Raw genomic sequence first — 14262 nt, 5'->3', positions numbered from 1 at the left:
AAGAGAGCGAAGTGACCTAAATAAGGTAGATTGTAAACTGAGTATATTTATAGGTAGGTTAAGTTTGTGGTTAATACAAACTATCAGTTACCTATAGAAATGCAATGTCATTTAACCAATGGTTGGTTTTGAATGACCTTGGTACCTTGTACCAAATATCCCGGAGTATGACATGTCATACTCCTGAAGTGTGAAGTGTCACACTTCATGTAACCAGGGTACACTTAGTGCTACGTACCCCGTTACATTTGATGTGGTATTAACAACCGGCGGTGGGTAGTCCATGTGTGGTTCCAGTGTACAGTCGCTCCTTTACATGTTACGGGATCTGGATATCAAAAATGCCCTTCTGAATATTTGCATCTGTTGTTTATCACCCCAGGAGTTCAGTCACTGGACACAAGAGAACAACGATTGGTGGATCTGAGTCACAGGTTGTGATGTATTAATACGAAGTGCGGTAGTAAGAAGACTTACTAGACTGTATTTGGGTACTGCAGGAAGATAAAATGCCGGTCTGAAACAAAACTATAGAAACATGTAAGCTCGATTCCGAATCATGACACGAGATACAATGTTTACAGATAGTACATGTGTATTTTAAGAACTTTGGAGCTACGAAACATTAGCTGTACATGTAACGTTACTACAGTATTAATAAGTATTATTTTATGGAGTATACACAGTAGACTCTACAGTGTACGGTACACTGTACCGGTATCCTCTATCTACAGTGTAGAGCACAGAGCTGTGTTAGATCTGCAGTGGCTTCCTGAATGAGTCTCACGCGATCAGGCAAAACACAGTCTGTTCAGTCTGGTGACGCTCTCCAAATCGTATGAATCCTCTCAAAATTCTCCCGGCCTCAAGACATATGTTAAGGACTATGTTTCGTGGTGGCTCTTTTCATAAATCGATACAGTACCGGTACTGTCATACTGAACTTCAGTCCAAGCAGTACTGTAACTGTGTGGTCCCGATCGTGGTCGATCATTCCTTGATTCGCAGGCCAGACAAGAAGACTCATTCGAGTCTATCCTTCTCTTATGGACACTTGCGTTCTCCACCCGCCAACCAACCGCGTCCTTAGCGATGCAGTGATCGGTGGAGTGGCGCAGCGCTCTAAAAGGAACAATACACGTAGTGGGGAACCACTGCATTGGTCTCGGTATTCCGGGCACGAGGCGATGAAACAAAACGCCCCTCCATCTGTGCGATACGACGGCATATCGGCCACCCAACCGTTGCCCGTGGACCGGAAAAGGAAACGTCAGGAGCCCATTAGTCCCACTACCTCCAAGCTCATGCTACTGGCCGAGTCCAGCAGCGAGATCTCCTCCCACGACTCCCTAGCCGAATTCGTCAAACAGGACTGGTTCATCGAACAACAGAACCAGCTTCGAGAGATCCGTCGGGTCCGTCAGATCCGATACCGAAAGAAACAGCAGGACAATATGGAGACTATGGAGGAGAACAACCGCCACCTCCAGCAAGAAATCGACAAGCTCGAAGAACGACGTAAAGCGGTCGCTGCTGCCGTGCCGTCTGAAAAGACGCTGTGGAACGTGGCAGTCGAGTACTTCCGTCTGTTCCGGTACGGTCTACGCGCCTCCGACTTGTCTGATAGGTCGCGTGAGTCCACTGCCAGTGCTCAACTCGATTTCTTGCGCTCTACGATGGCTCCCGACGTCATGTACAACGCTGGACGAGGAGTCGAGGCGATTATGAGGAACTGGACCTACTTCTCTTTGTGGTTTCAAGACGTCGAGGTAGAGCTCGATAGCTTACAGAAGAGTGGGACCGAGTCGCTTATCGCTCGAACTACCACCACGTTTACCATAACACAGCATACTTTAGTTAAGGTATTCCCGCACCTGTGCGGTAAAGACGCTGATGCGACAGGACGTCTGCTTGCGTCCAAGCTTCTGGGCCAGTCCATCGCTATTCAAGGCTCGACGCGTTTTGATTGGGATAGCGGATACGGTCGCGTGGCAAGCGTCATCAGCGAGTCAGATATGCTGACACCGATGCTGCAAGTTCTAGGGAGATTGGAGTTCGTGTCTCGGGTGTTTGAGAAGTCTCTGATTTCTCTGACGCCATACCGTGGGCAGTCAGAAACGTCGTGTAGAAAGTAGAGGAGATAGATAGCTGCGTCTCGATACACGTGTATGAATACTATTAAAGAGACACTTTTCGTCGTTTTTTTTTGTGATGGAATTGTGATCGCCCTCGCCGAACACTCCTAATGCCATCTTGCTGTTGGCTGATGTAAATTCGCAGGAGTTCAGGTTGGAATTACAGTTTCGTGAGTTTGTTAAAAGGCCGGGGCGCTACGCTCTAATTCCACGCCTTTAGTCTCCGTGATTTGACATTTCTACACGTAGACTCTCCTGCTATCATGATTTATACATCCGAGTCATCGTTTTTACCTACGACTGAGAAGTTTGGCAAGGTTTCCCCTTTCCAACGTGGGCAGCCACGTATTATTAATAGTACGTAAACTTAGGAGTTTGCCATACTCACTTCCCCGGCTTCAGAGTTAATTTTTTGAAGTTTGAGATGCCCTGACATCCACCCTAATTGGGCTGTAAGCATTAAACAGTCAACGGAGGGGAAGCTCCCCATTAGGGCAAAAGTGCCTCGTTGAGATGGTTTATCCTGACGTGTCGCCCAGTAAAGAAAGCAAAACATATTTATTCGTGAATGGATAAGATGGGAAATGTCCAAGGATTTGCGCAAAAATTGCTGTACAGACAACGACGGTGAAATTGTTTGAAACACGCCCGGCCCAAACATGGTTTCCCCACTAAAGGAAACAGTTTCAGCCAATCCGTGTCCCGTATTCGGGCGTTTATGCTCATTCGAATCAGGATCTGTAGATTATTGCGTCAGTTTTGTCCCTTTTGGTGTCCGTTTTGTAATTTATACTCAGACTTTGAGCTGAAATTACCACTTTCAACCAATCGAATTTATGGGCGGGTATTCCTGTCGCGCGTAATACTTTTAATTTATATGAAGGATAGTACTCTGACACCGGGCAAATCTCGTTGTCTGTACTACCATTCCGTTTCAACTCTTAAGCTGTTACTTACTTTGGTAGTTAAACTAAGGAGAGATGGGTAGGTGGCTACAAACGGGGCATAATGGATTTTAGGTGAAAATAGAACACGGTCAATTTTGGTCTGCTCCGTACGATATTCACACCAAATGATTGCCAGCTTTCTACTAAGGCCAATCAGGGGCCTTTATTGAATAATATTGACAAATCCCGAGGCTCATAAGCATAATAAGAGGACAAGAGAAGTGGAACAGAGTGGTATAGCTTACGAAAGGAGGCAAAATGCTGTCTTCCTTGGCGTTCGTTGTCCCGTAAACCAGTCAACATGCAAGTGCATGTATAAAGATTCATTGTGTGCAATGGCCAGCCATCGTCTTATCACCTACTGCGTGGCGACTCTATCGCTTTGCAATCCAGAGATCTAAATCAATTGCCATGAATGCGAACACAATCATGGTTTGCACAAAACATCAGGCGCTCCTCCTCTCTCTTATTCAATCCGGTAAATCACGTTCAAAAGACACTATTATAAGTATATCACTCTCTGACCACCCCACAGTCTGGGTTTCGTGTAATCTAGCTTGTGTACCCTCTTCGACATCCATGTCGAGGATTCTCCTTTTTTCATCCGTGCCTCAGAAGTCAAGAAGTGTTGCACTGAGCACAGCTCACCAGCTTTGACGCGACGTCTTAAGAACATCTTTAAGAGAGTGATTATCGTTCTTCTGATCCATGTTCGACGTTCTAGGCAACGTCTGGAGTCATCGCGGGTCCCACGAAGTACTCCTGTTCAAGCACGCTTGGTAGCCGTGCTGTAAAGAGAAAACATAAATACCCCATCATTGTGCCTCAGAAAGGAGTCAGCCGTCGGTGCGGCATTGGAGATCCCTGAGCGCTGTTCTCATTCTTTGTTCCTTTATGGCCGAGTTCATCGGTTCTTATCGAAAGAACTACGGCCACGATCACGGAGAACGCACTCCGTAGCGTGCACCCCCCTTCTCCTACACTGCTGCAGTACTTTAGTACCTGGAACTGACGAAGAACATTCAAAGACTTCGGACCTCGATGTGTGATCAAACACGGTTTCGCTGGGATCCTGTGTAGAGTATCGGTGTATTTCAAGCGTGATGCATCAGGTAGATATGCTGACGCCGATACGCCGTCTTCGTGGTAGGATAGCTACTGGAAGCCTTGCTCACGTGCGTCTTGAGTATTCAGAGCATGATATCGCTGCAATGGAAGAAGAACCCCGTAGTAAGCTGACAAATTATTACCATGGTACATGCGTAGTGCGAGAATAAACTCTCTTGGTGATTATTTGACCTTCATTCCTGCAAGTGAGGTATCCAGGGCGGCTGGGGAGCGTGTCGAATTGCCGTTCCAATATCTAACCCACAAGCGCATCGGAAACACATCAAGGCATCGTCTGCAAAGCATTACCGTTGGTAATTGTGCAGGCGTCTGTCACGGATTCTGTGCTCAATGAGGTTTTCGGATAGAGAAGCATATCTTTCGGTTCGAAAAGATAATTGCTCATACTTCAGTACTGGTCCAGTAATATGTACTGTACAGTATTTGTGTACAGGTAGTGGATCATTCGTGATCTCACTGCAAACGTTGAATCGTCGTTGATTGGTCACGGCTCGATTCAAGATTACTGTTGCATGTCATACATGTAAGCAGTCCGACATACTTCGTACAGAAGTTCTCCTGAATAAGCGTAAGGGGTCGTCTGATAAATTTTCATAGGGAAGTCAAGCGCTTTTCTATATTGTCAATTAGATCTTTAACTCTTGTGATCCGATATAAAAGGGTATAGGAAGTGCACCTACGCTTATTCAGGTGGACATCTATATTCAAGTTAGACCATTGTATTTTTACTGTACTTACGGCTATCCACCGCGGGCGTTGTGCTTTTACATGTCCAAATTATGCTCAAAGCAGAATTTGTCAGATTTGAAGCTTGCGGCTGCAGGGTTGGAGTCGAGGCGAATGAGCACTTTTGGGCTTTGCTGTAGCGCATTTTCTGTGTCTGGGCCCACGCAGCGTGATGTCTTGACTTAGTTTTTTAGCCTCAAACTAAGCTACGAAGGCAAGTGTTATTAATAACTCCAGTCGAGTACAGTACATGTAATTGATCTGCACCGTTTTCCTTCCCATGAAAAGTGCACTTGCTATTTAATACATGCACAACTTGTACATGTACAGTACTTCCGCAAAGGAATCTTGGCTTGGAAGCATCCACTTTTTACCAGGTATATTGCTTATTTCATGCCACCAATGTATCCTGGCCACAACAAGAGTCTTGCCGCAAGTTCCTCACTTGACATGAGCCCCTTGCTCGTCAGTCTCGTCAGTCTACACTTTGCATTTGATACAAAAGCGATCTTGTGCAGAGGTACATGTACTTCAACTCCTCGCAATGGATGATGATAATCTCCGCAGTGGAGTCCGCTCACCTATCAGCTACGCCCTGAATGATGCTGTAATTTACGGTGAGCATGAGACCAAGAGGCCTGCGATAAATACTGAGATCTCCGCTGCTGCCAGCACTAGTGCTTCTCTCCAGTACTCACAGAGCCCTCGAGCACCAGAGTACAAGAACGCCAGCAATAGCAATAATCTTCGCCCCCCTAACAGCCACACACTGAACGACACTGTTGTCTTTGGTGCCGTGGAAGCCAAGAGATCCGCGAGGAATATCGAGACGTCCAGGGCCCACTATCCCGAAAAAAGCCGCACTTCTGAGCACAATATCTCAACAGACTTAACACAAACTCATTTGGTAGAAAATGGTGCTAGAATCGCTATATATCGTCCACCAACGACCAATTGTGACCAGGAGACATCACGCAGGCCACTAGCACACATGACTGGTACAATGGCTGTAGAAGCAACGAGACATTTGAGCCCCTACGAGGTTATGGTACGACAAGTTATCGAGGAGCGGGAGCGTATGCGAGCGCTTCGACGTGAGCGTCAGATTCGATACAGGAAGAAGAAACACGACTATATGCTCCGTCTTGAGGCTGAAACAAGGATACTTCGAGAGCAAATTAAGAATCTAACGCAGCGAAGGGGTTCTCTATGTAAAGTCGACTCTACAAAAGATAATGTGTGGAACGTTGCCGTCGACTACTTCAAGCACTTCCGCTTCGGTCTTCAAGCTGTCGGACAATTCACTACCAACGCCACAATCGTCAGCGGTGTCCAATTGAGTTTCCTTCGCACTGCGTTTTCACCCGATGTCATTTTCAACACGCAACAAGGCATCGAGACGATAATTACACACTGGCGATATATTACTTACGCATTTCAAGCCTTGGAGATGACGTTGGACGGATTGGAAAGAAGCGTTGACGGGTCGCTGATCGCCATCACAAGGACCAGTATTTCCATCAGCGAGCATTCACTTGGTAGCGTATTCCCACACCTTTGTGATGACGGAGATGAAGATTTGAATCGACTTGCTGGGAATAGGCCATCGATTCCACATGCTCGGCGTGACTCGTTTCGAGTGGAGTGCAGCGTCTCAACGAGTCTCCTCGGTGACAGCTCAATCAGATATGCTGACTCCAATGCTTCGTCTTCTGGGCAATTTAGAAGACGTCTCTCGCGTGTTTCACAAGTCCCGTGTTTCGTCAGATTTTCAGTGGAGTGGTATGAACCCCTGTATACCCGTTAGCTATTAAATAAAATGTGTAGACCCCAATTCGACTTTAAAACCTGAAACGTGTCTGGTAGCTTAGATTTTGATTTGCATGTACTAAATGGTTGAAAGACTAACACGGGTAAATATAGTGTTGCACCTGAATTTGACCCTAGTTGGCAAAATGTTTATCTTTTGTTTATATTTAAACAAGGGTCAAATTCATGAATAGCTACACCCACTATTTACCAAATTCCCTTTGTCACAGTAAGCTAACGACATGTACATGTACTTTAACGGTAAGTACTATTGTGCTTTGCAACGATTTTGGCAAAACGAGATTAGTTTTGCTGAATTTATAGGTAGCAAATGGTGGATTTATGATAATGCTAGTTTATAAAACCGTGATATACGATCATTTACAGTAAAGTAGCTAGAATTGCTTTTGAAGCAGCAATTCTGGCACATATGCTGCGTTTCGCTCCGCAGCTGTTCAATTAAACTAGGATGGATTTACCAATGCAAACATATGGTGCTGCTTGCGGGTGTAGGAGAAAACGTTATAAACACCCGATAGGATCTGATCAACACAACAACCCCAGCACAAAAAGACAGAGACGCTGTCCAGAATCTGGCCCTTTTAAATGCACAGCGCTTATGCTGCAGGACGCATCTGCTTAGGCGATGACGCCCCAAAAGTAGTCCCAGAAGCTCGAAGTAGCTCTTATTTTAAAGCTACTTATGAAAGCTTCTTCTCAACTTTTCATGCCGGAACCTGCAGAACCAACTGCGCGATGTCGCAGCGCTCGGCTCCCTCCAGCATCTCCGCCTCAGGCATGGTGGGCCTTAGCGCCTCACAGCTACCCCCGGCGACTCTGTCCGCTAGTGATACAATCGAGTATTTCTCGCATGCGCTCGTGCTGCTCGATTCGCGCGGGCACCAGACTACAATCGTGCTTCGTGTTGCTCCTGACGACGACCCCGACTACCCAGTCACTGTAGACACCGGGGAGCCGTTTCCACTGGGCATGTGGTGCAGGCTGGTGTCGGACCGAGCCGGCAACAAGTACAAGCCGAGGTACACAGGTTGGCACACGTTAAGGACCTACGCATTGCAACCAGAGACGTTCGACGCCCCCACACGGTCCACAACGATACGGGCAGCACTTCAAGATGCGGTCAATGATGCATTTAAGTCTACGCGCCGCCAGCTTCGCTTAGAAAGCGAGGGATTTTGCGAACACCCACGCTGATCAGGGTAGCGATGACCAGGCCGCGGTGGGGTCAGGTACTTCGACGTCCAGAACAGCTACTATGCAGAACCAAGTGCCTCCGAGTGGCTATATAGGCGAAAGAGCGACCGACGAAGGTCGTCCATGCGAGGAAATCACAGTGGGGAGATCCAGAACTGGTGGCGTTGCAGAAAATGGCATTATCCCAGCTGAATCCATTATTTTGATGTCCAGCACATCTATTGTGGCCGATAGAGCTACAAAAAGTGGTGCATCAAGTGCAGAGCTGTCTATACAAGCGTATCCATCCGAGGGTTCCGCCGACGAAACTGCACGAGTAGGCATCGCGGCTGATGTAGAGCTACTATTTGATCCAGCCTCCAGCACAGTAATTCCTGACCAGACGTCCTCTGCAAATGATTTTTCTCGTGCTTTTGCGTGTGCAGAAGAGCGTCCATGCTAGGGTATTGGCGCTGAGCAAGCCAAAGTCCAACCAGCAGTACTCATTTCTTCTGCTGCTGCTATGACCGCTACTGATGAAGACATTCTGGACGCCAATGAGTTCTTGAAGACAATACCGACGCGCTATATGCGCCACTAGGTTAGTCACCAAGCCAAGAAACGGGCTAATGCGTGGAGCCAACCGAGGTCACGCAAACGTCATCATCAGGCAAGTTGCGGCGCCACCCGTAGCGGCATCCATCTGTACCACGTCAAGTCCCTGAAAGCTCGCATAGTACAAGCTTTTCTAGAGCTACCTGGTGTGCTTGATCGTCTGTATAGACTTCATCAATACCGCCCAGCGTACGTGGAGAGTGTGGTTGACGCCGATCACAAAGCGGAGGGGCTACCGTGGCCCGATGGATGCAAGCAAATCGTTTCCTGCCTCAACCCCAAAGGTGTTCTATTCAAGGGCATTGGCGAGTTTGATAAGTGCGGATGTATTAAAGATTGTTTCTTAGATATGTGCGATAACATTGCTTCGGCAGTGTACTGCACGCCTGAGTGCTGCAGATTGACACGATATGCAGTAACGCTCCCGTGGACCGAATGACTTTACGACTATTTGATACTGGACGTGTGGGTATTGGATTTATGCCTACTACAGACTTGGAAGTCGGTGACAGTGTTGGAGAATATGATGGTGTCCTCCTTGAGTTGGATGGATTACAAGAATGGCAGCCTATACAAGTGGTAAAGCAGAACAGTGGGTATACAATACTATACAACACCAAGTTCGTGAAGAACTGGTTTGTGTACGTGGAGGCACTAAAGTTTGGTGCGGTGACGTGTTTAGTAGTCACGCCTGTGAACCACCCGCTGTATTCGTGGAACTACAGAACCGCAGTACGGTGAAGGTGTTTGTACGCATAATACGCAATGTGAAATCGGGAGCCCAGATTGCAGTGCACTAGGGTGATGAGACTTGGCTCAAATGTGTTTGTGACAAGTGCTGGAAGGACGAAAACCATGTACAAACCGAGTAGTGTACATTTTTCTCGCATGTGGGATGTAGCTAAACCCTTCAATGAAGAGATTGACCATTCCGTTGTTGCGGATCGTAGCTAACTTTAGTTCTAGATGCTCGTAACAGCTATTTCCTTTAGCGACCTTCCAGTCTGCTAATGATCGGTAGTTAAGGCTACTCTAGTAGGGTACACGCGTGTTGTCGGCATGTACCATCCGAGGGTATCGAGGAAACAAGTATATCGTCTCGTAAAACTTATTTTGAAGCTGCAGAAGGTATTTATTGGCAATAATGGTAGCCATTAGTGTGTCTCCTGACTGTAATGTACAAAGTGGATACGAGAAAGTTGCTAAAGCACCATGGACGTGCGTGTAGGAATGCTTTTTGAGGATATCCTCGGTCAAGAATAGTCATGTATCATGTGTAAATGTATAAAGCGATTTGTCCGGTGGTAAACATCAATGTCTAGTTGCTGGACACTAATATGTAAGTGCTGACCCGACTGAACGTGGGCGTCCTCCGTTTGTTCCTGCGACGGGTTCTTGTCGTTTTCGCTTGGTGCGATTGACTAGCACCTGCCCTCCCTGAGAATTTACACTTCCAGTAATGCGAAGGGCGTACACAACGTGAACGCACACCCCGAAAGCGTAGCAGTACTCGCAAGGGCACCTGCGAAGCTCGACATCTACTGACCATCCGCCCCACGGCTGCCCTTGTACCTCCATACGAGCGTAGTTTGCGCCCATCTGCGCAGACACTGCAATACCGGCCTTGGATCTCTTGTGTGGGGGCAGCAGTCACTCTCTTAGCCATGTTGGATACTACGTAAATAGTATTGGAGCGTACAGCACACGCAAAAGGTGGAATAGCACCGGTCCACACTCCTATTAGGGACTCTTTGATCATCACGGACACTCTGCGTGTGAGGGATTTCGCCACCGCGATCTCGTAGCTAAAGGGACGCATACTCGACGAAACATCGTTGCAACAGGCCGATAACTCTCGCAGGAGCTTACCCATCTTGAGCCGGCGTCGAAGCGTGTAGTCCCGTATTAGTCGCGCGTTAAAAATCTCCACCGGCCTTTTCGTAGCAGCAAAACTGGGCGGTGTGAAAAAGTGCTGCCATCTCCAGAACCCCCGTACAGCCACTGGTCAGTCATGCACTGCGCGAATCTAACAGTGTAAGGATTTCCCAACCACGTCACTAAAACGTGCTCCTGAAGTCGCTGAAAGTCTAACTCCGATCGCGAGATGTGTAAATCGTACACCCCATGTATTAAGCTAGCCGATATAACCGAGGGAAAGCTTTAGTCGCCTTGTATATGTTCTTGACAACATAAAAAAACACATAAGGAATGTAAATCCCTTAGTCTTGCCAAACACGAGTTGAGTGCGTTATACTGGGCTTGGTCTGCATCTACCATTGCATATCGAACAACCAGATTCTTGTGCGTAATAAAGTAGAATACGCGCTGCAATGACAGTAGCACAGCCTCGAATTTTTCCTGGGTTTCTTGAGAAACTACAAACAATTCCACTAGTTGAAAAACTCGCAGACACACCAGCGACAATAACCGGGCAGCCACGGTAATTTATCTTGCACGTGGCATCTACGTGCAAGATGAAGCCGTCCGGTGGCATCAACAGCTGCATCGTCAAGCCCTTTGTCGACATACCCACAATAAACAGCCGTTCGTCGGAGCCGTCCCCCACTTTAGGGACTCCCTGAGCATCGGCCTCCCAGCAAAACGTGAATGTCTGATCCTTAACTTCCTTTCCGTTGTAATTCCTCGCGTGAACTTATTTCCGCAGGGCGTCTACTCAATCATGGTTGTCAAGATAGATGCGACTGTAGTGGCTTACAAAGTTCTGGACGACGCTCAAATCTGGAAGGTCCTCAAGCGGGGTGGAGAATTTGCGAGACATCCCGTGTCGGATCCGCAACGGCCGAATGTGATCGTTTGCCTTCTCTCTGCACTATTCTGTGCAGTAGCTAGCTTCTTCTTCTTCGGCGAAGACACCTCAGTAGCGTGCGCACCATAGTCGTAGATAAATACGCGCTGCGTTGCCTCGCATGACAGCAGCTTGCCTCGCCCGCTGCAGGGCGACGACTGGCCCTCACCGCATAATAAAGAGCTATCCTCTAGCAGTCTATAGCGCATCTTGTGCTGCTCCGCTCCCATAGACACAGTGCACGCCATGACGTGACTGTTAACAATATCGAAGGACTTCACCTCCTCCAGAAACGCGTCTGCGACGGACGCCTCGGCCGCGAAGGCCTTCTACTGCCACGGGATACGCTTTGGCATTTGGGTGAGTGCCAGACGGCCACCATGCAGGTTCTGGAAGCCCCCCCCCCGTTGAGTAATGGTCCACACACTTTCTGCCGACGCACGCTGTGCCACGCTCAGGGTGCCTCCCTATGCCAAGATCGCATTGGCTCCTTCCTATCCTTTGCCTTCAGCTCGATGCACGGCCACAGAACGGCCACAGATTTTATAGACGCCACTTTTAATTGTGTTGCTACCGTAACGTGTTGCGTTCTTCAACTTTTGAGGTGCTGCCGCAGATCTAAGGTGCCTAAACGTAGTGTAGTGTGAAATTGACGCGTCCGGGTGTAGCCTCGCGGCCATATCGATTACTCTTGTCGAAACTGCATCCACTAATGCTAAGTAGTCATTGAGATTTGATAAAACAGTAAGCGTCCATATACTTTTGTGGTGCATTGTAGAACATGGTCAACGGCATACATGCTCCCTCTTTCCTCTCGTTGGTGGTTAATTGGGGGAGTCAGCATTAAGAAATGGTACAAATGATCACCCTTTGGGCGCCAATAACATGATCAGACATCTCCCAAACATATCGCACCGGTCAAAATTGAAATAGATGATCATTTTTACTTCGTTAATACCATGATAGACCCATATCCTACCATCCAAAGCTGATAGGGCAGAAACTCAATCGATTTACGCTTCTTAACCGACTCGCTATATGCATCCGTGATGGCCAGCTGAAGACGCTGTGCACGTGCGGACAGTGCTTCGTACTTCTGTAAAGCATACAGATTTGCCGAGGTCACTTCTACATGTTTTCTCACAGCATTTGTAGGTGTATATTTGAGTCGGTGACCATAGATCATGTATGTTGCACTTCAAACGTAGAAGCTGCATTTGTACCTTTCTGTGAGCGTGGCGGCTCGGTGTAGCTCCGTACAGCATGACTGCACACCGCCGTGTGCCAGAGCACAAGCTACATCTTGTACGTACGCTTGGAGCGATGCGGGGTGACGTAAATTTTCTTTGAACGCTAGCTAGTCGCATGTAAGGGAGGTGGTTGCGGTGCACGTTTAAGCTGAAATATCGATAAGAATACAATTCATAAAATTAAACGAGTGCTGGTAGCCCTTTCAGATACGATACGGTTGATTATTTCCGAAATGGTTTACTTGAAAAGTGCTTTTCATTTAAGTTGTCGCTCGATTTCCCCCCAAAATGGGACTTCAGCATTCCGATTTTCGATGTGTACATACAACCTGACCGCCAATTAATTCTGGTACTCTGTACCGTACAACAAACAGCCTTCGAGTTTGTCAAATGTAAAGAACACAACTGAGGTACATTGAAGCGCAGCAACCACACGGTGGATAAAGACAGCTCCCGAGTCTACAAAGACCGAGTAAAGCAGCAGTACAAGGAAGGCTGGCGACATGATGTCGTGCTTGACACTTACGACACGCACCACGTGCAAGCCAATGCAGTCCCGGTAACCTGATGCAGGCTACGGCATCTATTCATAATAAACTAACGCTACCGTCTTACCGCGCACCAGCCGCCTAAGCGTACAATTAAAATAGACAGCCCAGTGGACGCTGTATTCCTATGAAACGAGTAGGCGCTCTACTGCAGTGCCTTTACTAAAACCAGAAGAAAACTAAAGCAGGAATTCATTAAAGTTTAAACGTGCATGCCATCCACCTTCAATGCAAAATAGGAGCCAAGTCGAGCAATACAAACCGTTCTCGAAGCATCAGCAGCGGTGTATGTATACGTAGATGTGACCTTTCACTCATCATCGAGTGTTTTTACCTGAATGTCGCAATTGTGCAGTCGAGATGCGGCGAGAAGATCAAACTCGCTTCCGTCCTTATCTCCGTTGCGAATCGAGTTTACGTAGTCGTCGTCAAACAACTTCCAGGTCACCCAGTTACTGCATGTAGCTCGTCAGGACACTGGCATAATCAGCTATAGTACTTGCTAGTGAGTACCGTAGACAGAAAAACAGGCTTGAACCGCAGTCTTCTGGCAGATACTAAGCTGGTGGTTGGAGACATACCTCCTCTCTGTCGCTGTCATCACCGTCGATCAGGTGCTGATAGCGGATATACTACTCATTCATGTCGATGCTTGAAAAGAGGAGCTCCTTCAGCGGGTGATGTAGATCCTCTTTGTCGAACACAGAATTTGGCACAAGGCCGCACGTCCTAAAAGCCTTCCTGATCTCGCCCGGTTCCTTTGCAGATATCCAGTCCAGGACCCACTGGGACACTACGGAGTAGTGCGGTACTTTCGGGTTTCCTGCTTTTATTTGGAGGCTCTTGTCGTCGAGTGCTCGGCCGATGTACTCGTCGAACTTGTAAGTGTAGTAAGTATAAATACTACAGTTGACCGCGACATCCAAGGGTTGCAGCAGATTGGTTAAATTCGGTGGCACCAGTAAAACGAAGATGTTGTAGCTCTGTAGTAGCTTCTCGTTAAACAGCGTAACGTGACAAGCGTAAGAGTCGATAATATAGAGTACTGGTTGTCGATAAAACTGTGTTTTCTTTCTGCTGCAAATAACTGCTTTGGTGTGATCG

The 14262-nt window shown here is 47.5% G+C and overlaps 1 protein-coding gene and 1 non-coding gene across 2 annotated transcripts; one reads left to right on the top strand and one right to left on the bottom strand.

Moving 5' to 3' along the window:
• Positions 1–1008: 1008 nt before the first annotated feature.
• Positions 1009–2135, top strand: PITG_16890 (uncharacterized protein; the record flags this gene model as incomplete). The annotated part of the gene is made up of 1 exon (XM_002897272.1): positions 1009–2135. The coding sequence occupies one exon, from the start codon at positions 1188–1190 to the stop codon at positions 2133–2135; it is 948 nt and encodes a 315-aa protein (XP_002897318.1).
• Positions 2136–12309: 10174 nt separating this feature from the next.
• PITG_33065 lies at positions 12310–12376 on the bottom strand (the record flags this gene model as incomplete). The annotated part of the gene is made up of 1 exon (XR_009934459.1): positions 12310–12376. It is a non-coding gene; the product is annotated as an 18S ribosomal RNA (ribosomal RNA).
• Positions 12377–14262: the final 1886 nt, after the last annotated feature.

This window comes from Phytophthora infestans, genomic scaffold (genome assembly GCF_000142945.1).
Source record: "Phytophthora infestans T30-4 supercont1.46 genomic scaffold, whole genome shotgun sequence".
Lineage (NCBI taxonomy): Eukaryota > Oomycota > Peronosporomycetes > Peronosporales > Peronosporaceae > Phytophthora > Phytophthora infestans.
The sequence above is the reverse complement of the archived record's forward strand: the minus strand, read 5'-3'. Positions and strand labels throughout refer to the sequence as shown.